General features: G+C 39.8%; 1 protein-coding gene across 2 annotated transcripts in view; it reads left to right on the top strand.

Annotated features, from left to right (window-relative positions):
- Nucleotides 1–4,759: 4,759 nt before the first annotated feature.
- Nucleotides 4,760–23,816, top strand: part of LOC110947936 (SLIT-ROBO Rho GTPase-activating protein 3-like) — a 34,779-nt gene continuing 15,722 nt past the window's right edge. Inside the window, exons 1-5 of one of the 2 annotated variants that reach the window (XM_022189289.2) lie at nt 4,760–5,240; nt 12,262–12,457; nt 17,665–17,827; nt 19,383–19,445; nt 23,398–23,589. In XM_022189289.2, the coding sequence (XP_022044981.2) occupies nt 5,174–5,240; nt 12,262–12,457; nt 17,665–17,827; nt 19,383–19,445; nt 23,398–23,589 (681 nt within the window). In that variant the 5' untranslated portion in view covers nt 4,760–5,173. The remainder of the gene's footprint in view (nt 5,241–12,261; nt 12,458–17,664; nt 17,828–19,382; nt 19,446–23,397; nt 23,590–23,816) is intronic. The other variant, XM_022189288.2, reaches the window with a different exon arrangement.

Raw genomic sequence — 23,816 nt, 5'->3', positions numbered from 1 at the left:
TGACCAGTTTAAACTTCGAGTGAAGTTTCTACTGTAAAGTATGACTCCAAAGATGGCTGGGCTTTGGTAGTTGTCTGCTTCCCATTCATTTCAATGGGGACTTCTGATGCATTTTCTTTTTACAAACTTTGTACAAAACATATGACTGCGAAAAGACATAACACATCACTCCTGATTGAGCTGTGCATGTTGCTATCTAATTTGGGTTTTTCTCAGACCTGTAGGTATAGTTAGGTGGCAAAGATCCTGTCTGAAGAGTCTACAATAAGAATAAACCCAAGGAATATCAATGTTTATGCATTGTCTCACTTAACTAGGCATATGTGGGTGGCTGCAGCTGTCTGTTTGCACATCTGCACAGGAGTATAATCAAAGCTTATCCCAGAAAACAGCAACTCCAGCTTCCACATGCTGTTGAGAAGTGCAGATTTTGACATTGAGGTGAAGTAAGTCTGTAACTTGTTACCTAAAATGGAAAATTAGCAGATTAACAAACCCCAACTAATGAGTCAACGGACACTTTTCATGTGTTGTTACTTAGCATTAAAATCAACACAGCAAAAACATTAAATGTTTATCTGCATTTCACAATATTTAAGAGAAAAAAACAATAGTTTCATCAACCCCCGAAAAGACTGCATTTAGGCATGTCCAACTTAAGACTTGATGTTTAGGAGGCAGAACTATTGTCCGCAGAAATTAGCACTGGTTTAACCAAGTGCACACAGCCTAGTCAAACTGTTACCAGCCACCTTGTTTTGCTGGTAAGACAGCTGTAAAAAAAAAAACAAAAAAAAAACACCCACATATTGAATCTAAAAAAATCACATCACATAACATTACTTAAAGGGCAGTAAAATAGCAATTTCAGGTTTATTTACATGTACAGTAGTCTACAGTTGCCGCTAGCTCGTAGCTAATATCCTGTGTGTTCTTCCCAAACAGACCAGTGTAGCTAATGTAAAGCTTGAATTCCCACTGTAAACAATGAAATTATAATGTACATAAATGATTAATATTGTGCCATTCGGAGCAGATGGTAGTGTACAGGTATGTGGGTTTTAAATATTGCTGCACAAACAAACATATAAAGCCACACACGTATTATCTTTGTTATATATCTTTATTGTATATATACACAATTCTCTATAGTAGCATTTAAAAGTTCAATTAATGTGAAAACCTGACAGAAATTGCAAAATACGAACTATGAAACAGTAAAAATGACAGGTATACCTTATCATCCGAATGTTTCAATGAAGGAAATTGACTGAAAATGCTGAAGCTTAAGTGAATTTCCAAACCGCTTTCTGTTAGCTGAGGAAGTTCCTCTCAGTTAAATCCATACTGTGCACCCAGGTACACTTAGATCCTCCATGTTCAGCAGATTTGTTCATGTAATAAATTAAGCACACTCCGAACAAACTGCTTAAAACTGTCCGGTGGGATGTTATGCTTTCACTGTTTATTGTGTTCCATTACAAATCTGAATCAAGCTTACATTGTCTTAATCTCTATATCTCCCAAAGGAGGAGAAGCAACCAGCACAGCTCTAGTCAACAGTGGCAGGCTCTCAGGAATAATGCTGTTATTATGTTAATGACCCTAAACAGTCTGTTTCATAAAAAGTGGGGTGTGGTGCACTGGGAACCAAATGACTTTAAACAAACTGCCTCTGCTATAGGCTAATCGACTATCTCATGCAATATCACACACCAAAGCTACTAGCATCTTGCTTCTATTAACTATCTTGTTGTTATTGTCACAGGTTAAAAAAAAAATGCTCAAGTGCATTACAACTGTGCATTAAGACATATTTTTTTACTCAAAAACTGGGGTAAAACTAAACATTTTTGCCATTAATCCTGGTCAGGTTGGCAAATATAACACAGTCAAGTCATAATTTGAGCTCGGTTTCAGACGCTGCAAGCACAGTTTAGGATTTGTCAAAAGCAAATTTGCATGGTTTATATTGTGTAGCACTTCATGCCCAAGTTTACACTTGATTCATCAGTTTATTTGAGAGGCATGTGTGATCTAACGCTGTCCAGAATGAAAACTCTTTAAAACATACGCCTTATTTAATTTAACATTTATCATATTCTGGTTGGTAACAGTTAAATAATAAACAAGCTTCTCTGTGTAAAGTCATCAATTATTGAATCAAAACATGACATTGTGCACATTAAGCAGACTCCTGAATAACTATGTTGTAAAGACAACTGTAAATGTTGTATTTCCACAAAGAAAGATCTTCATTATCCTCCTGAAGGAAGCTAATCTGTTCTTGGTGGACCATGTGATGATCATTCCTCCTGTAAAGTTCTGTAAGTGGATGCTGTTAAAGTTTCCGTGGCCTAGTTAGACGCAGCTTTTTCACATTATTCTCAAACCCACCCCAGCTTTTTATCAGGCACACTCCAAGGCCAAGTAGTGGTGAGTAACATTTGCTCAGGAAATTAGAAGTTGGAGTGGAGATTGCCTGGTGAGAACTGAAAGGTTCTGCTGCAGATTTCTCCTGGGCTCTCTCCCAGCTTTACAGTTGTCACAGGCTGACAGTTGCTCACAGATTTCCTGAGAATTTGGTGCAAAGGCAGATGGGGATCTCCCGACACAGATCAAAATGCAATGTTTTAGCAAGAGGAATTATCCCGGGCCTATATGTCAGTTTACATTCCTCTGAGACTGTGACAAAAAACACATTTTGGGAGGCTGTAGGATCAAATATGGAGCACACAGTTGCACTTGCAGGAAGTTATTTGACAGTCCTTGTCAGCAGACTGCTGCAGCGAAGCACACAGAGAGGGGAAAAGCAGGGCAGTGTGACACACTGAGCCATGCTGGCTTTCTCTTAGGAAATGCTCCATCAATGTTGCAACTGAAGATGTAAAGGGTTTAGCTGCACCACATATCTTTTCACAGCAAGCCAGTTTCCCCCAATTAACAAAAAGATTTAAATCATCTAAAGTTGTTGACTGAAGAATAAAAAAGCAAAGATTTTTGCTCATTTCAATGACAAATGTGTTGCTTCACGGTTGTCAACCAGTAATTTTCAATTTTTGTAAACATTTGATCCTCTTTGATAGAGTGCCAGCAGATGAAGGTGATGTATGTGAACACAACCACAAGGAACAATTGAATTTATTGGCCAAAAATGCCAATAGATGTAACTGTCTTCTGTGGGAAAAACTAAGAGTACCCTGGCCCCAGAAGCTTCTTCAGCAGAAAAAACCTCTTATTGGCATTTTGACTGTCCACTGTTGTCTGACATACCTTTGTTTTTTCAATGCTTCAATGCAAATTTTTTTTTAGTCCTAAAATGTCTGAGGATTGACTTATGCTCCTTGTTTCAAATCCCTCCACAAGAAATTTTGGACTTTCCTAAACCCCATTTCTTCTTTTTGAGCCATTCCTCAGTAGATTTGTATAGGATCATGATGCTGTTGAAGGGTCCAATTCCATTTCAGCTTCAACTTTCAGACAGATTTCCTCGTATTATCTTCAAGCACTCTTTAATATGAAAAAATCATAGGTCAGTCAAAGACTGCAAGCTGTCCAGTTCTTGGCAGAATAACAACCCATAACCATAACTTTACCACCACGCTTCAAAGTCAGTATTCTCCTGAAAAACTATCTATGGTGTGGACCAGACATGTCTACTGTTTTGTGGATCACAAATTAGCATGTCCAAATATGTCAAAAAAAAGTAAACAACGTACTTTACACTTTGTAGCTGCACACTAGTTGCAAAAATACTGTGATTATCTCATCATCAGTTACTGCATATTAACACTGAACTGCTTTCTTGCATTTTTTTTTCAGTGCCAATTCCACACTGCTGATTACTGAACAGGACAATCCAGCAGTTGTACAAAGAAAGATCAGATTAACTATCATGCGTATTCTGACAGTGTGTAGAAAAGGTTGTGAAATCTCTAGGTGCTCATCTCTAAATCCAAATAAGATTATTGGTGTTTTCTAGCTTTGAAGCTGATGCCATTGTTTACATAGAGCCTGCATCATGAAGGGGAATGAAGTAACACAGACAGGTGTACTAAACAGAAAGATGCATTAAAGAAGCTGCATTATGGGAAATGTAGTGTTTTGTCAAGATATCTCAGCTTCTGCCACATTAATTTTTGTGCATTTTTTTTGCTTCTTTTAAATCTGTTTCTTGTGAATCCCCCAACTTTGTGGATGTGCTGTGCAATACAGGAATACAGATCAATAAAGATGTTACCGGGCGAAGATCATGCAGTGCAGTATGGTCAATAAAATACTGTAAAAATGCATTTATTCCCAAACATATATAGGCTGCTAGTATTTGGGATAATAGTACAATTATGTTAAATGTCATATGAGCTAGAATAGTAAAATATAAGGGCTAATCAATACACACTACCAAACTAGTGCTGAGCCCTGCAGTCATTTCTGAGCTGCCAGGCTGCTGATTTTCCTGAAACGCAGCAATCAAATTCTGATTTCCCACATGCTCTGCCTCAGCTGACAACATATCTGTTATTGGCAAAAAGGTTTTCATTTCAGTTCGCACAGAAGAATCTTAAATCATCCATGAAAAGAAAAAAGTGGGGAAAAGGAGGGAGGGTTGGGGGAGGAGTCGCACATTGACTTTCACATCCATTCAGCCTTTTCTGCAGCAGCATTGAACTTGCAGAGAGAGAGAGAGAGAGAGAGAGAGAGAGAGAGAGAGAGAGAGAGAGAGAGAGAGAGAGAGAGAGAGAGAGAGAGAGAGAGAGAGAGAGAGAGAGAGAAGGGAGAGGGGAAAAAAGGAGAGGAGAGGCAGACTGGACGGGGGCTGTGCAGAAGCAAAGAGCTATTATCACGGGGGCTGCCATAGCTGCTCCTTCCTTCCAGCGGCTGTGTGTGACATGAACATCAAACGGGGCTCGTCTGCTGTGAAGAGTCGCGGCGGAGAGGAGTGGTCGGAGAACAGTATGCACTTTTAGCATCGAGCGTAGCCTTGAACGCAGCACGGCGACGTCGCGGAGCCCCGAAGTGCGTTTAATCTCCGAAGTTGTGTCAAAGCGGGCGATGGTTAGCGTCTGATTTGTTGCTCAACTATCCGGAGAGAGGAGACTGCAGACGAGAAACGCTGCATTGTGGCGGCAGAGATTCCTGGCTGAAGGCTTGCAACGATCCGCTCAACCCCAAAATGTCATCTCAGGCGAAAGTCAAGAAGGACAAAGAGATTATTGCCGAATATGAGACCCAAGTGAAAGGTTGGTAACGTGCAGGCCCCATCGCATTGTTATTCACTGTGTGGAGGCACTATTGCGTAACTTTACCACAAGCTTCATTTTGCCTTTTTTTTTTCTGTGTGCAGTGTGTTGTGTGGGGTGGGACAGATTGTGTTGTTGTGGAGGGTAGTGTTTGAATTTTTACGCGTTCCTTTAGAAAAAATAATTTACCTGTATTTTCACAACTCTGATCATTGTGGATGAGGCTGCTGTTTGAATTTAGTCGTGCATTAATTAGGATGTAACTTGGCTGAACCGGTTTCTCTGTGCCCCAATCCAACAACATGCCTAGCCCTGTATGTGTGGACATGCAAGCTCCACAATTTGCTCCAAAGTGCACCTGGTGTCTTTACCAACAAGACAGTTCACTAGAGCACATTTAGCTGGAGCTTCTTGGGGGTAAAAAGGGTTAAAATTGACATGGAAATGACATAATGTGTGTGATTTTCAAAGACAGCCCGTTTTTAGTGTTTTGCTGCCACTCCAGGACAAAATGTAGCGTAATGTGAGGATGAAAAGGGAATGCTTGAGAAGGTCACACAGCCAACAGTTCAGAAAGTCCATCAATAATGTATGCTGTCTGTATGAATTATGAACCATGAAAGGATTTTACTGTCTGCCACTAAATATGTGACTGGATGAACCACCCAGAGAGAGTCAGGACCACTGAGGCTGTATTGGAGCAGACAGTGTTAGATGTATAGGGGTGGGCTGTCTTCTCAGCCTTTAAGAGACAAGTTCCGATCGTGTCAACTCTTCACACTGTGGTGCATAACCTTGCACAGTTGTGGTTTTATGCAACACAGTCATTCCGACGGGTTAGCTTCCTTGTGCAATCAATGATTGTTTAAAACCATTAAGCCTAACAGAAATGAGTTTGAATATCTGCTGAAGTCTGTTTCTTAGCAAAAATGGGAAATAATCCCTACAAGTAGTTTTTGAAGGCCCATGTTGAGCTTCATGACATGACCAGCATGTTTGTTTGTTTTTTAAACTTTATATAACAAACAGTTATTATAGTTATGGAGAAAATATTTGCAGAAACAATCATGATTTAAGAGAAGCTATATTAGCTTATTAACTGCCAGCTTATGACAAAAAAAGATTCCAGTTTTGCTGAAATGTGAGGCCACATTGAGTATTCTGTCAAAAATGGTAGAATTAAGCATATTATACAATTTGAGATGTTTAAACCTCTGTTTGTTGACCATTTACGATCACCAACAAGCTCTCAGTGGTGGAAACCTTCTTCACAAAGTGCTTTGTTCAACCTGGTGCTGTTTCAAGTGGGTTATGTTTTGGGCCTGCTTTCGTGGTCTATAGTTACTATAGGCTATAATTAGGCTAATTGGTCCAATAGAAACAGCCTGGTTTAAATTGTATACTGAATATGCAAATACTGCATTGTCTCTTTGGCTCAGAATGCCTCAGCAGAGCTTGAAAACACCAAAGCCACAGTCAGCTTCAGGCTGTGCACACTGAAAGTGTGTGGTAGGGTGAAATATGTGATTGTGTTGAACTCCACCACCTCTAATCGTTTGTCAGTGTTGTGTACATTTAGATGGTGACCCATATGGCAGATTTAAAACAGTCTGTTGGTTTATGAGTGGATAAAGTACATGTGCAGTAATCTAAAGCTGTTCATATTCAATACTGAGTGTAAACACCATTTTAACAGTAGTCATATAGTAAACGTAAAACATTTAAATAGTAGTTTGACTGTTTTGAATATACACAGCCTACTTTTTCTTGAGAGATGCATTAGAGGATCAGTACCACTTTCTTACTACAGCTAGCACTCACTTGGTTCAGCTTTACTTACATAACCAGCCAACATCGTTAGCAATATGTTTCCCCATGGTTTTCCAGCCAGTTGTTTTTACACAATGATATTTTTGCAGATTAATCAAACAACATGTAATGTGGTAACGAGGAAGCTTTGTGTCTGATAGGATCATTTAAAAAAACAAACACTGGACAAGGCCTAGTGCATTGCTAATCATGTGCTGTTAGCTGAATATTTACAGATTTAAGATGCTGACCTTTTCATCAAACTCTGAGGGATTACATCTTTTCCAAAAAACATTATATTATTGTTCTAGTTATTTGCCAGTATTTTTTTATTTGGTAATAATCAACATAGAAGTTTCATTGTAATTTAATCTAGACCAGTTTGCACGAGGTTTTTTGATTTCTCCTAGCATCAAGTTAAATAAAATTACATTAACTATTCAAAACAATATCTGTTTGTATAGCTCTGTAGTTAGAATTATGATCTTGTTTAAATGTTTTTCACAGTCACGTTCAGAAACCTAGTAGCACAGTGGTGGTCCTGAAGGATGAATGTGTGTGAATGAAATTTTACTTCTATAGACTTAAGACCTCACTGCTGCTGTACATGCATTGAGCTGTAATGACAAAAGCTGTGTCTGGAATGAACAGAATGATCAGTACTTTGCAGTCTGAGGTGTGGTTGAATTTCTCCTTATCATTCTCTTTGTTTGTTTGTTTGACTCCTTCGCTGTCTTTCACGCACTCTTTCTTCTGGTCTACGCATCAGCTCTGCGGCTGGGAGCAAACCATCACAGCTCCATCTCTCGTCTCAGTTTCAGGAAAAGCTTTTAAGCTGACATCTTAAGCTCATTTGCAAACTGGGCTTAGATGGGTTTGGAGCTGTGGGGGCTTTATTCTGACACTGACACTGGCCTCCAATAATGCTGAGTTGCTGACTGCACAGCAGTTCAATCAGACACAAGCCTAATGCACTTTGGTGCATTTTCAACATGCCACATCTTAGTAAACAGCGGAGTCTCGGTTACGTTTTGTGTGCTGCTGTGGGTTTTGAGCTCACGGCTTTACAGTCTGACTGATGACTGAACAATCTCTTAGTGAGAGAGGATATTGCTTTGTGTCATTAAGTCAAGGCATCATTTAGCGATTAACTCCTAAATATTTCTTAGGTCTGGCATCGTAGCTGTGTCTGTCTTCCAGAGTAGCCAGGTTTTTTAGTTACGATTGTTTTTCTTGTGAACCGTGTAGTTGACCAGCCTGAGGTGCCTTGAAGCTTCCTGCTAATCTGAAACCAAAATACAACTAAATGAGGGGATGCCCCTCACCATGCGTCATACTGTACTTGTAGCTGTAGGCCACATTGTCTTTAATGCGACTTGATCTGTTTAGAGTCTTGCGCGCAAATTTCTACAATAGGGTCTAATACAATACCTTTACTAGATTTGCCGTTGCTAAGGGAATGTATAGCATTACAGAATTTGTATAACATAACCCTGACTTTACTTGGACATCTGTCCTCATAACAGCAGTAAAAGAACAGAAATGGTATTATCTTTCTGACATGACTTAATGACGACGCAAAGCAGCATCCTACTATAAGCACTCCTACCGCCACCATATTCATTGCAGATATGCATTCCATGGGGAGCATGCGGACACACCCCTCTGTGGGTATTCATCATAATGAAAGAATGCTTCGACTGATACTGTCTTGAAATGTCAGGGTTCCATTACGCGAGCTAAACAACAGCTTTGTTGCCCGTGTCTTGGTAACATCTAGGAGACACTGTTTGTTGCCGTGCTGACAGCTACATGCTGACAGTTGAATGTTGCAAGATTTGAAGACAAAACTGTTTGGAATTCAACCCACTGCATCCTGGATTGTCCTGTCCTGTGGCTGTACAAACAGTGATGCCGTCCCTCGTTAGAGATGTTTATATGGAGTGAGAGAGGAAGAAATGTGAAGTCAAGCAAACAGACTATAAAGGCATACCATAGCCATTACTACATTCAGAGGACAAGTGTTCACAGAACAGAGCTCTGATTTGTACCAAATTATGTCAGCGTGTCAGTCTGGGTTAACCCCCATGTGACTAGCCACGCATGGCTAACCATAGACACAGCCTCAGAGACTGCTACTGGCCACTGCAATAGCTGCGCTAGGCTAGTTTAAACAGGTTTCTGTAGTGACAGTTGACTCCTCACTATGTGCTACTTGCTGCTTTATGCTGCTGTGATGCAGGAGCTGCAAAGCTGCAAGGCAACAGTGACCAATATCTTCCTCTTGTTTCATTAAATAGTGTGTCAGAGATCCAAGATTGTAGGCACCACAGACATGCTGCATTTGAACTTGGTGGGTAGACATGTTTTGTCTTTTTGACCTTTTGAGGGGGTCCAGGCTTGTAACAGCTGAGTGCAGGCAGACACTTTCCTTTTCAAGTCGGTGCTTTTAACTATCAGGAATTCACTAAATAATGTGGATGATCAGAATATGTTTCAACTAAGGATGGGGGCAGATTGGGCGGATTTTAGTTGTTGTGTTTATGTATTTAAAGGCTGTTACATATTCATGTTTGTAACATGGTGTGTGCTGTGTTCACTGTGTCCCAGTGACTTAAGCATATGGAGTTCTTTTCTTCATTTTATTCTCCCTCCACACAAGTCTCTGGAAGCAATTAATTTATTCACAAAATGCTTGTTAAAGTCACCAGCACATGTCAGGATATTAACCATTTGGGGACTGCAGAAAAATAACAGTACAAATGTCTCAAATCCTATTTGTGAATTTCCACAGGCCTTTGGGCGTGTAACATTTTATTCATTTTGGCTACACAGGAAGAAAGCCTGGTACAGCATGTGACTCAGTATTTCGTTGCTCTTGTGTCGTCAATAAAAGGATCAAAACGAGAGAGATTGCATTTAGCATTTTGAGGCTTATTTCTTAGTGTATAGTTCACTTGAACTCCTTGCCATCTTCTATGTAATTATGCATTACTCTGCAAAGGCTTGAATGATTCATCGAATGTAGTGCAGTATTGCACAGTCCCTAGTAACAGTTTGAGATCTAAAAATAACATCCTCACAGGAGAGCGAATGCAAATATCGTGAGTCTATTTGATGTTTCCCTTAGAAATTTAGAGAGTGAAATCAGTTTAGATTTACTCCTTTTATTGTCTGCTTACTCTTACACACCGTCACTGTATGACTAAAATTTATTTGAGTCACGGAGGTCGACAAATTGTGTTGTTCAGTGGTCTATTTTAGTGCAGGAGTACAAGACAGTTCTTTCTGTGTTGAACTTGATTGCTGCCTCATTCATCATCACAGGCTGTTTGTTGAGTATTTCGATGCAGAGTAAGTTGCCCTTGTCCTTGGCCATTATGCTAAACAGACTGACTGCTGCGACTGTCAGAGCAGGGAACTGGCCTGCTCTCATTGAGATGCCTCCAGAGGCATGTAACCAGGCAACTGGGCAACTGTGGGGACCACGAGGGGTACATGTACAGATAGCAAGGGACTACATATTTACTCTGTTTTTCTCCCTCCTGCTCACTCATTCACATTTTCACTCACAGACGTTGGGGGAGGCATTGTTGAAATCCTTTATTGTAGATACAGAAACAGCATTTAGGACTGAACAAAAAAGCCTCTTCTCTCTGCTGCTTTTCCATTGATAAATTTATACAGAGGTCCTCTCAGTGCACAGCAATCATATGCATGGTTGTAGCAGTCTGTCATAGTGGAAACTTCAGCCATCTCAATGTTGCTCAACTGGTTCCTGTTGTGCTGTACAGAGAGAAGCTTTGTTTAATCTCCCTATGCACATAAGTGAGTGTTTAGAATCCACAGATGTGAACCCACCAGTAGGTTCAGGTTATCATGTGTATGCTAAAGTAAACTATTCCAATTTCAGCTGCTTTTTTGAAGTCTGTCACAATGCTTCAAAAACTGGTTGTTTATTGGCTTTCAGTAAAATGATCTTGTTATAAAGTGATTTTATGGTATTATTGCTTGACAAATTTCTGTTATCCAAACTGATATTCTCAAGCAAGTTGTAATTAAAGACTTGCAAAATGTAGTTAGAGTGGATAGCAATATATACGTTTATTCTTTCAGCACCAGCTTGATAATTTATTTTTTTTGCATAAATTTGCTGCATTTGCAATAACAGGATATTTGAATGTACCAAATCAATCAGCCGGAGGCTCTGACTTGATATATTGTTCACATTGAGGAGCCTCTTAGCCACAGGATTTATGCCAGTCTTGCTATAAACAGTATATGGATGACACAGAATGTGATTTGTATTCCTTTTCAGTGTTAATGTAAGACTGTAAAAGTCATGTTATTGCTTTATTGGATGCTTTTATTAGTTGATATCCCAGAGGTGTTTAGGAGTAGCCGACTGAAATATCGACACAAGCTGCCCAGGAGGGAGTCTGCGGTCGTTTAACTGTGGTCATTTTGAAAAAATCTATCCGTGAGAAGATTTACAGGAAATAGTCAAATTTAAATTTATGAGTATGAGTAGAAAAACAAGGCATGAATGTCTCCTGGTCAAAGAAAACCTTGTTGTAATGAGAAGAAATAATTTCCCTACAAGTATCGATTTTCGTATCAATAAACCACATCAACTATATTTCAAAATTTTTGACTAAAACATAATTTTTCCTCATTCTCAGACTATGAACAAGAGCAACAATTTTCCAGCCCTCATACACAGAAACCACAGTAATGTTGTAATCAAAAGAATGCTTGCAATTTTTTTTTCAAGACAAACTTCTCTGAAGGCTCGCTCAGCACAATGCATTTTGAGAAGCTGACCTATTTTATATTTTCCGTGCTGTCTGCTGCAATCATCAGACATGCATCTCATATGCACGTGTGCTACCCCAGCATTTAGACACCCCCACACCCCCTCCCTCCCACTGCGCACACAAACACACATTTAGAGACAGCAGACAAATGCACTTTGACATCCAGTTTTATCCAATTATGATGACTTTCCTCTTTTATTAGTGCTTGTGCTGGCTCCACTGTATCCTCACATATTTGTATTTACATGCTTTGCTCAATCCGCCGCTGAATGAATGTGGGTTTAATGCTGACCTGCAGCAGTGTTTGGCAGGCAGAAGTGAGGCCCAGCATGTAAGCCCACTCTCCCAGAGAGACTTTATTTATTCTGAAGACGGTCTCTCTTTTTGATTTGCAGAGATCCGTAACCAGCTGGTGGAGCAGTTCCGTTGTCTGGAACAGCAGTCCGAATCCCGGCTGCAACTGCTGCAGGACCTGCAGGAGTTCTTCCGCCGAAAGGCCGAGCTCCAGCTTGAGTACTCCAGAGGCCTGGACAAACTGGCCGAGCGCTACTCCGCCAAGATCCGCACCTCCAGAGAGCACCAGCACTTCAAGTGAGTTCCAACAGAGTCTGTAAAGCAGTGGAACGTCTGTGTCGAATTTGTCTGACCGATAAACAACTGCTACATATTGCATACTGATCACCGGCACTGCATGGACAGATGAAAACAGACGGGAGAAAAGAGAGGGAGGATAAACGGCAAAAAGGAGAGGAGGGATGAAAGCAAAAGAAATGACCTGAAATGGAGCCAGGGCCAAGGAAGCCTGCGGCCTCGGGCTGCTGTGCTTCTCCCAACTAGGTCAGACTCTTTATCCATCCCCCGTCTCCTCTCTGTGGCTGTCATTTCATTTCCATTCTCAAACAACTTCACACCAGACTTGCTACCCAAAGACTAATTTAGTTTCTCAATGGGCACAGAAAATGCATCAAAGCTTCAGTTAGGAATCTGGAGAAACAAACAAGGCGGGATATTTTACTCAGACTGACTAAAACAGTTTTAACTGTTAGTGAGATCAGTGGTCATGAAACGAACATACCCTGCAGCATGCTGCGAAACCGCTTCTTATATGCCCAGATGAGCCTGCAGCAAACTCTGACTTTTACACTGTTTTCTGAGTGTAAAAGATGGGTCATATCCATGTGGTTAATTAGAATCCATGACCATAAATAAAAGAAAAATAATCACAAATAATAGGAATGAGCTAAAGTATGTTGGCTTGCAAAACTGTGCATAAATGTTTGCTGTTCAGCTTAGATAGATCAGTTGATGCTCGAAGATTAATGAATCAAACTATATTTGCACAGCTCTGGTGTTGCAATTCGGAGTGCTTTAAAGATGAATGAAAAGCTGATAATAAGACAAATTTGTGATTGATGCACATGAGAAATTAACATTATGACAATAACAAAACCAAAAATACAGTGGATCATACTAAAATTTTTAATTAAGCTTTGGAAGTTCGTCAAAAACAATAAAGTAGACACTGAGTTAAACTGACATTAAAATCTTTTCTGAGCAGTGTTGGGTCAGCAGTGCACAAATCAGACATTTCATGTATAGTACTACAGAAAATATGGAATAGTAGATTCATGACACTTAAACGCTCATTCACTTGACCCGGCTGTGTCACTCAGGCATAACAAACACGTTGGTTTATTCAGGAGAGGTCTTTCCATCTCGCTTTCAGTCTCTCCAGCCAATTGGATGTAAAGCGTAATCATGTTGGAGTGCTCCCCGTCACTAGGACATTGATAAATGGAACATTACCTCTGAGGGAGACCCTTGATTTTAAAAAAAAAAAAAAAAAAAAAAACCCGCTCACATTGCATGACTACTTACTACACCCCAGTACTGTCCCAGATTCTCCCGCGTCACATTAAATGGTCATCATTATGTCTGTCTGTCAGAGCTAGCTTCATACTCATAGACTAAAACGATGTGACTAAGTCTTTATCATTAATAATACCGTGCCACCTTTCCTCTGGAGTTACAGACTCGGAGATTTTTTCTCAAGCAAAACCTCGGTGCCCTCTTTTATTCTTATCAGTAATCCTTTCAGATTTTAATTTCTGGGATCATATCAAACAAAGGCTCTGTCAGGAGGTTGTCGGGGAACATTTCTCAAACCTCCTATAGCAAAATGGCTGCAAGAAAAACATTGAGAGAACACATCTCTGTGCATGCTTGAAAAGCCAATTTCTATCCAGTATGTTTAACACTTGTTAGTGCGTGCAGTGTGTGTCTGAATTGTCAGTAAACTCTAGTTCAGCTGAGCGTTGCGTTTATCTGATAAAGAGACCATGTTGCGAAACGGATATTGCTGTTCTCTTTGTAGGCTGTCAGGTACAAAACCTCCTTCTGTCATCTTCCATGAACAGTTCCACATCAAGCCCTCTGTGTCCTGAATCCTACTGTCTCATACTTATTCAAGAGCAGCCAACAGCCAAACATTTACATTCAAGTTGCTGCCATCCCATGTCCAGGATCAAACACCTGCTGTGCTTGAAAGGAGGCCTGTAGGGATAGTTTCGTCTTGTTTTTTTTCAAAGAGTTAAAGGATGAAAGGAAAAGCAAAAAAGGAGATGGTGATACCCAGCAATCCAGATTACCTTTAGGATTACATGAATACGTCCCTTTTAACTTTGTTCAGAACAACAGTCTAAAAGGTTTTAAGTTTGAGCTACTTTTTCCGACATTATTCATCCAGACAGAAAGATAGAATCAAACTTTTAACTATAATATTGACGTGTGTTTATATATAACTATTTATGTAACACTAAGCATGAAAAAGGGCAAATATTGCATTCTTACTGTACATGGGATGAAGAAAAAATCAGAGTTCATATGTGGACTAACTAAAGATCTCTAACTGCTGAGTGTAAGTAGCATAAGGCTGATGTCTTATTAAACTTCAGCATTATTATTGGATGCACTGAGGAAACTAAAATGGGGGCCATACCAGCTTTCTTCTTTGTTGCAGTGCAGAAACTAGCATTAACTCAAGACTAGAGTGAGCTCCTCTAAGATGGAAAAAACAACCAGAATTCACTTCAAAAAGAAAATGAAAGCATGAATACAATTCTCCAAGGATAAAAATGATCAAAGTTTTGATGCAGTTGACAGAAAACAAGTGAAGACTCATCTTTCAGAATGAGCTTCAAACCTGAGATTAGAGTCAAAAATAACTCCAGTATTTCTGGTTCACATTGGAGGCTAAGATGCTATTGTGGATCTTTTTTTTTTTTTAATCAGCTAAGAGTCCAACCACAAAAACAAAATGAAATATTGTGAAATAAATATATAGACAAGAAATGATCCAGAGATATTATGAAATATCATATTTTTATTACTGCATGATGTTAAGAGCATGTTAACCTGCATGTGATCTTAGACTTAGAATAAAATAAAATGGCCATTAATCTATATTACTAGACTAGGTGATAGCAATTAGAAAAAAAAGATCCTGAATTTCACATTGAGGTTCCCCTCGCCTAAAAATAGCAAAGGAGTTTGTAGAATCACCCAGAAACTGTACAATTTGTGTTGTAGAAGCCATAATTTTCAGTAAGACTGGATATTATTTGCATTTTAAGAGACTGGATGAGGACCACTTAGAATCATTTAAAATAAACAAATTTAATTATTATTCATCCTCATGGATGTGCCTGTTAGTTCTGTGAGTCAGTAGCTGCATCTTCAGAAACCTTCTGCATTTCATATTGTAATATTGTGTTGTTTCTAAATTATCTGTATGTTGGTTGGGTCAGTTTATTAACACTAATAAACCTGTAAGTTCTGCAACTAGTATCATTGTTACTGCCTGAAAAAGTGCCCGTCAGAGATACAGATTGCTGAATTGCTGAGACTGGGGTCATCATCTCATCACTGTTATTTGTTTAGTTCATCTTTCCTGGGTTTATTGCTTTCGGTTTAGGATGGTCAGTTGTTGCAACTTCGTAACTCAGTGGCATTATGAACATCAGTGAGATCCCATATAGCCATGAATTCTACCTTTACAAAAAACCGTAATGGTCATTTCTGGGGTAGGTGATGGCAGTCATGGTGGCATCTGACTGTAAATGCTAACAGTTTATGAATCACTCCATAGCAACCTATTGCAAAGTGCCTGTTAAATGTCCTCTTCCTCGTCAGCAAAGATATGCAAACAGTTAACGTCATTCATCTTAACCTCAGTCTTCTCTTTTCATAAATCAGTAAAGGAGAAGCGGACTTGGATTTGGTTTGAGTCCCAGCATATGTCATCTATTGGCCGACAGCAAAATGTGTTTATAGACGCCACTTTTAAGCAGGCTGTTCATAATAAGTAATATGATACAGCTTTTATATACAGTGCCTATAAAAAATATTCACCCCTTTTGGATGTTTTCTCTTTCTATTGTTTTTCAACACTGAACCATCATCAATGTAATTTGGATTCTCTCCTTTAAAGTGACTCACCTAATTCAACACGGGTACAGTTAGTTGGTGCTTGAAGTCGTAAAGTTGTTGAAATTTAGAGCATGTCAGTGCAGTGAATGTGTCTCAAGTGATTTTAGCTCGACTCCTGTATCTGGAAGGTCCAGTCAATGGTGAATCAAGGTTGCTGACTACAACATGAAGGCAAAAGTACACTTCAAGCAACTTCAGAAAAAGGTTATTGAAAAGCACAAGTCAAGGGATGGATACAAAAGAACGGGCTGTCCTCAAAAACTGAGTGACTGCAAGAAAGAAGATGGTGAGACCACCACGACACCTATGACTCCTCTGAAGGAGTAACAAGAGTCTGCAGTTGAAATAGGTGAGGCTATACATACAACAACTGTTGCTTGAATTCTTCACCAGTTAAGGCTTGATGGGATTGGCAAAGAGGAAGTCATTTTCGAAAAAGCTTATATTGAGTCTTGACTAGAGTTCACCAGAAGGTTTGTGGGAGACTCTGAAGTCAGCTGATCTGATGAGGCCAAAACTGAGCTCTTTGGCTTTGTTTGGTGGACACCAAACACTGCACATCATTACAAACGCGCCATCCCACTGTGAAGCACTGTGCTGAATAATAGCTTGTAACTCCTTCAGAGGAATCATAGGTGTCTTGGTCTCCTCCCAAATTACGCTGACTGGGATTTAGCGTTGAAAAGCAAAACATGGAGAAAACGTCCAAGGGGAGTTAATCCTTTCTGTATGTAGTCACATTTGTTAGAGGTTAGGACTGAGACGTTCTCTACAGACAAAAGACAAGTAGAAAAAGACAAACAACTCTTTAGAGTGAGGATAATTGAACTCACATGCTCTCTTGAGCAAAAAGGCTGTCAGCATGCCTTCTATGCGTGTGTGCCAATGCCTGCCAAAAAGCATGTTAGTGAACTGTACAACTGCCTCCTTTTTAGTTGATTTCTCACCACATGTGCAGTGACCTCCTGATCTCTAACATGTAAAGCCCCAGAGCTGGTACCAGATGATAGAGCTGAAGATTTGTGCAGTAAGAACGTCTTCATCATGCTTCATGTTTAAGTACATGCACATGCGAGTGCTCAAGTGCCAAATGCTTTGCTCAAAGCTGAAATCATTCATGCACCATTTGGTATATCTAGGGCATTTGCTGCTTTTTTCCACTTTGTGTTGCAGCTAATAATTAAAATTTTCCGGTTCAGGTTGGGTAGTCTGAAATTACAGTTAAGTATTAAGTGTTGCTTGGAGTCACAGCCTTTATTCAATACTTGCCGTATTTACATGCTAACAAAGTCTTCCCCATGCTGTTTCAGAAAAGACCAAAATCTCCTGTCCACTGTGAACTGCTGGTATTTGGTGCTGGACCAGACCCGTCGGGAGAGCAGAGACCACGCCACTCTCAGCGACATCTACAACAACAATGTCATTGTCCGTTTGGCACACGTGGGCGAGGATGTCATCAGACTTTTCAAAAAGGTCGGAATTAAAGGGATGCAGGCTTGTAACCCTGACCGTTACTAACGCACACAGCCACAGAACTCATCTGCCCAAATCGCATGACTGATGCCCACAGCTGGGAACCAACAGCAGCATAGATGTAGGGCACATAAATGTCAGGATATTCAGCATATTTCATGGCATGTGGTCATCAAACATGATCATTTTTTTCACGACTAATTGCCATGTAATTGTCGCTTGATGTTTCCACTAATATTTAATCAGTACTCTAATTATTTTACACCTTTTGCATGCAAAATTGGCTTAGATACATCTTACAATAGCTTCGTCACTAGGTTTATCAGTCTTTGCAACTTTAGCTACATAATTTTGCACCACTTACAGTAAGCCTTTTATCATTTTCAAAGTTTCTACACAAAGCTTATCACATTTGTTGAGAGCTTCCTTTTCTCTGTCTAATCTCTCTTGTTCATCGTGTCTTTCGCCATTCTACATGTCATGCTCGGTTTACTTCCACGTAGATTGTTTTTACTCTATTTACCCCTCAACAGTTTTGCCGTTCCTCCTTTTACTCATTTTTAATTCTCACCAAATTCACTTGAAATAGGTCTCATCATAGAATGCTTTTTGCCAGATTGTTCTCATAACGTGTATACTTAAGGTATAAGAGTAGCTGTGGAAAAGCAACTGTGGTGAACGAACTACTTTGGAGATTTTAGTTCAGTTTTGTTTGACAGTAGCAGGAGTGTACAGTAATTTTTGCCCTCTTGGGGTCTTACAACAGAAGCCTTGACCACAGTGGAATGGCTTGTGGCCAGCTCAAAGAAAAGGACTAATCACTGCTTGCAGAAAAACTCCCTTTGCAAAAGTTAGCTCAAATTGTGCCAAAGTTCTCCAAAACAATAATCCTGTTATGTTCAAGCATCTTGGTTCAGCTGCAGTGCAATCTCGATGTTAACAAATTACACATGCTGGGAAGGGAATGAATCAGCTCTGACTTTGGTTAAGACAAAGTTAAAATGTACTGAATATGCTGAAGTTTAATTGTTGTCACATGTGAAAATGCAAGGTTGCTGTTTTGACAAGTGGTCCCTGAGAGGTGACAAAAAAAACAGGATTGATTGGGCTAAGCGTCGCTCCATATCCCCTCAACAGGATTTCCAGAGTCACTCTCCACTGGCAACATTCCTCCTCTTGGGCTATAAGCCCTATTGTGGGACATGTCCAATTCATCATAGGCTCTTATCCCCTGTAACTGAGCTGAAACTGTGACTCCATGGGAAATATTCTTCAGCTACTGCACTGTTCTATTTTTGTCTGCATGAGCACTTTGGGCATTGTATTAGATCTTTTCTGGTGCAGAGTAATGACAGCATTTCAGCGCCTGCTGACATCCCTCACATACAAAATAAAACTGGCACACAGCCTTCAAGTTTTTCACATGCGGGAAAAAGCAGTTCTGTTAAACAACCCAGTTATCGGTCTTAGGTGCTTGAATTCCTGTCTTCGTTTCTCCTTTAAATGTGGTGTTGTTTCCACCTATAAAACTGTCACCTGTTTTTCTCCTTTACAGAGCAAAGACATTGGGGTGCAGATGCATGAAGAGTTAGTGAAAGTCACCAATGAACTTTACACAGTGAGTCAAACAAACACCATTGTCCTTGCTTACCTAACATTTCTGTGTCTGTACCATTCTTTTTTTGTTTTGCTTTTGTCTTATGTTGGCTGCCTGTGCCATATCAGTCCTAAAGCCAGACTTTTTTTCTGATCTAAACCTGTAACCTGTGAAGCAGCTGGCCTGACACTGCACATAGCAGATATGCCTTATCAGCAGAGCAGCCCTTAACAGGTCATTTCTTCCTCCTCCTGAGGTCGTGAAAGGAGAAAATTAACATTCTTCCTCCCTCTGTGAATTTCTGCATCATTTGAAGGAGAGAGTGTTCTTGCCCCTAGCTGTGCTTCAAGCATACTCAGCAGTCTGTTTTGCAGAGGTGCGCTCTGCTCACAGCAAACATGAGCTGCTGTAATATTTTCAGCTAATATTACATGTAATCAGATACGTCTGCTTGTGTGGTGTGGTAACAGTTGTCACACTTTGTGGATTGTCATATGTTGTCCTCTCATATAGAACGTTGGTCACGTGGAAACGCCTGTACATGGATACAAAACACTGAACACGCAGATATGGACTGTGTGCTGGTGTAGATAGAAAACATCTGCGTTCACTGATGCTGCATCTTCATTTGGCTGCAGAAAATGAATTGATACAGTGATATCATCTGCTGTATGTGGGACACAGGACAACAAGCACACCAGAGTGTGTTCCTCTGGGTCTTATTGCTCAGTGATACCATGATCTTTAGTTATTAACTCAACAGCCAACTTGAGAAAAGATGATTCAAAATATGTAGCTGGAAAAATACTAATTTAAACTATATAGAAATGGCTTAAAATTGAGCACAGCAAACACAATTAAGGAAACTCTACAAGTTTCTGAGGAAAAACAGAAAAAGAGCAAGATCTGAAACTGAATATCCTAAATCTAAATAGTGATTGAAATAAATACAGCAGGCATAGCATTATGTTTCATACGTCTTAAAATATTTCCTTTGGATACAAGCCGAGTCACACTTTCATAGTTTTTTAGGTTTTCACTAGTTTTCATTTTTAAATTAATTGTATTTGCAGAATTTAGTGTACTGGATTGAAACAACCATGTCTCAAACACACTTATTTTAGTTTACCTACAGTACACCTCTTTTTTGTAGGTTTTTTATTTTAATGATTTTAGTTTTTAATTTCACTTTGTGCCGATTGTGAGACTCAACCTTTGGCTACTTGCTGCACATTTAATCACTTGCCTTCCATCTGAGTTGTTATTGGATAAATACTACCAGTGATCAATCAGAGATAATTGGAAAACCTTGGGCGAGGTTGGGTCTGTTCATTAAAGCTCTTTTATCACTGTTCTGAAAAATGACTCTAACCTGAAATTGTAATTTCACCTTACTTTGAAAGTCTCTATAATACTTTTAATTGAAATATTTGAAGTTCTGATTTGATTTCTTTTCCAAAGAACTGGAAGAGAAGACAAACAAAAAGCAGTTCATTGCTGACAAAATCTCTTTTTTTGCATTTTTTTTTGCAAATCACAGCTTGTTTATAGAATGCAATTTACAAAAGAAAACATGACCTAGTATCAAAAGCATTTCAGTGGTGGCTGATAATGTTTTACGCTCATAAAATTATATTTGAGCTGATTGAATGTGGAGCAAATCACAAATAGATTGGAAGGAAGAATACCGGCATGATACACTATAAACCATGTGAAAAATATCCTCACATGTAACATTATACAGCCCGTTTAACATTGCTGCTATACTTGTATTGATTTTCCCTTTCTCTGATTCATGCATTATTAAATGCCTGTCTGCAGCTCCCACACACAGCATAAGGAACAGCAGGAACCTGTTCCAACTTTGGGATTGGTAAAGTTACACGTGGCTGAAACTAAATGTTTCGTTTGGTTATTTTTCAAGTTCTGCGTTAAACTGAGTTTCGTCAAGCTCGTCTCTGCTGCTGACTTAAAGTGAAAATCGAGTAGTTTGTTGTTTTGTCTGTAGCAGAGAAGGTTACTCACTGTCACTTTGTAACCTCCTTCCTCTTCTGCTGATCGATCTCACTGTCCTTTGCACGTCCAGTTCAGTCGGGGTTGCTAGGAAACCAGAACTTGAGAACCAGTGATGGAGAAGCAGTTGTATAATTTTGCTGTTGATTCAGGGCTCCTAGTTAAACATTTACATGCCGTCTCTTCAATACCACCGTGAATGTCACAGGTGGGAGTGTAGCTTGTTGCTGGACGAGTTACATACAGTAAATGCTTGACATTGCTGGGATCTTTTTTTTTTTTTATTGTGTTACACTGTGGTTAAGACACTTAAACATAACAATACAGACACACCCAGCACAAAAACACCTCCAGCTCAGTTGGGAAATGTCATTAAAAAGAATATGACTCTCTTATGAGCACGATGAGTAATCTTCACGCCCTCATGTTTACATTTGTGATGACAGAAGTATTCAGGGTTCACATGAGTTCATATGTAACGACTTGAGAAATAAAGGATTGTATTATTTAACGAAAACATAAATTTGGTTAATTTGGAGTGAATTCTAGAATATTGAGAATGTTTTATACTTCAGTTATTGAAACCATTGTCACCTTTTCTGTTTCTTTTCTCTGTTTTACATCTCTTTGTCAAAAGGACATGACATTTCTTTTGCAGGGCGTCATTAACCTCAGCTCTAAAATACTCATCAGTCATTGCATAGCTTAATCAGCAAGTCCCCCTGTTATGCAGAACTGACTAAATGAGGCATGATAGGCTTAAAAATGTAAGGTGTGGTTTGCTTGATATCACATGAAGCTTTACCCTGCAGTTAAATGAGGTGTTAGTGTAATATTTCAGCATGTGACTCTGCTTGCACAGTTGTGAATGTGTTAGCGCTCCTACCTCTCTGAAGTTGTGTGTTCAAACCTGCTGGTCAGCTGGGGTCTGTCTGTCTGTGGCTGGCTCCCACAGCTAGGCCAGTTGATTATCCTAATTCTGCTGTAGGCGTACAGGGTTGTCTGTTTTTTTGTGTTAGCCCTCTGAGTGTCCAGAATGCACTCAGCCTCTTGCTCATCATCAGTAGGATAAGCACTAGCCCCCTGTGACCGTCTATAGGATGAAGCATGTATAGCTGAAGAATAGATGAATGGATTCTACATGTGGGAGATGGATATCAATGTCAAAAAATAAATTACAAAACTGTTGTAGATATCAGCAGCGCCACTGTTCCCTATGCATGTGGTCTGTGCCACTATGTTCAACAAGCTGTATGTTAAAATAACAGCTTCTTCATCAAAGTTGCTCCTTTTTATCCCCCGCCGGCCGTAGGCACGGAGGGGGATATTGGCGTGGGCACGTACGTACGTACGTCCACATTTCGTGTCCGCAGCATATCTCAGAAACTACTTGAGGGATTTCATTCATATTGCACCCAGGCCATCTCTATATAGTATAGATGTGCCTTTTGGGGTGCATGACCTTGACCTCATTTGCAAGGTCATAGTGAGGCACTTCAAATATTTTGTGGTTTCCGGAGCATATCTCAGAAACTACTTGAGGGATTTCACTCATATTGCGCACACTAAGCCTGTTGGTAATGTAGATGTGCCTTTTGGGGTGCATGACCTTGACCTGATTTTCAAGGTCATTGTGAGGCACTTCAAATATTTTTTGATTCTGTTTCTGGAGCATATGTTAGAAACTACCTGAAGGATTTCATGCATATTGCACCAACGCCACCTGTGCATAATGTAGATCTGCCTTTTTTGGTGCATGACCTTGACCTGATTGTTTTCATTGTAGTGAAGCTGTATCATTTTGTAGGTGTATCGTCCAGTATATATTATTATTTCTTGCACTCAGAGGCACTATATATAAGGCGGGGGATGTTTTAAGCGGAGCATGTTTATTCCCAAATACTGGGCACTTTCACTGTGAGCAAAGTCTCAGGTTTGTTCCCTCTGTTTGTTCCCACAGGTGATGAAGACGTACCACATGTACCACACCGAGAGTCTCAGTGCTGAGAGCAAGCTGAAAGAGGCGGAAAAACAGGAAGAGAAGCACATCGGCAAGGCTAATGACATCAGCACCAGCCTTCTGCGTTATGGTCATGATGATCGTCCACAGCGACGGAGTTCTGTAAAGAAAATGGAGAAAATGAAGGAGAAGGTGTGTTTGGGCTGACATTTCGATGTGCGCTGAATGTGATGTACATTATAGGCAGTGCATCTACACTTAAGCACAAAAAAAATCTGTAAATGCATTTGCAATGAAAGTGTCGTGTTTCACTCATTTCTGTAGAAGTTGTATCAGACATGCCGTTACAAGAAACAAGTCTGTGCATTGTGCAAAGTGTTTGTTACATATATTGACAGATTACACAAGATAAAATCAGT

Source organism: Acanthochromis polyacanthus, chromosome 5, assembly GCF_021347895.1.
Source record: "Acanthochromis polyacanthus isolate Apoly-LR-REF ecotype Palm Island chromosome 5, KAUST_Apoly_ChrSc, whole genome shotgun sequence".
Lineage (NCBI taxonomy): Eukaryota > Metazoa > Chordata > Actinopteri > Pomacentridae > Acanthochromis > Acanthochromis polyacanthus.
Note: the sequence above shows the minus strand (reverse complement) of the source record. Positions and strands in the feature narration are given on the sequence as shown.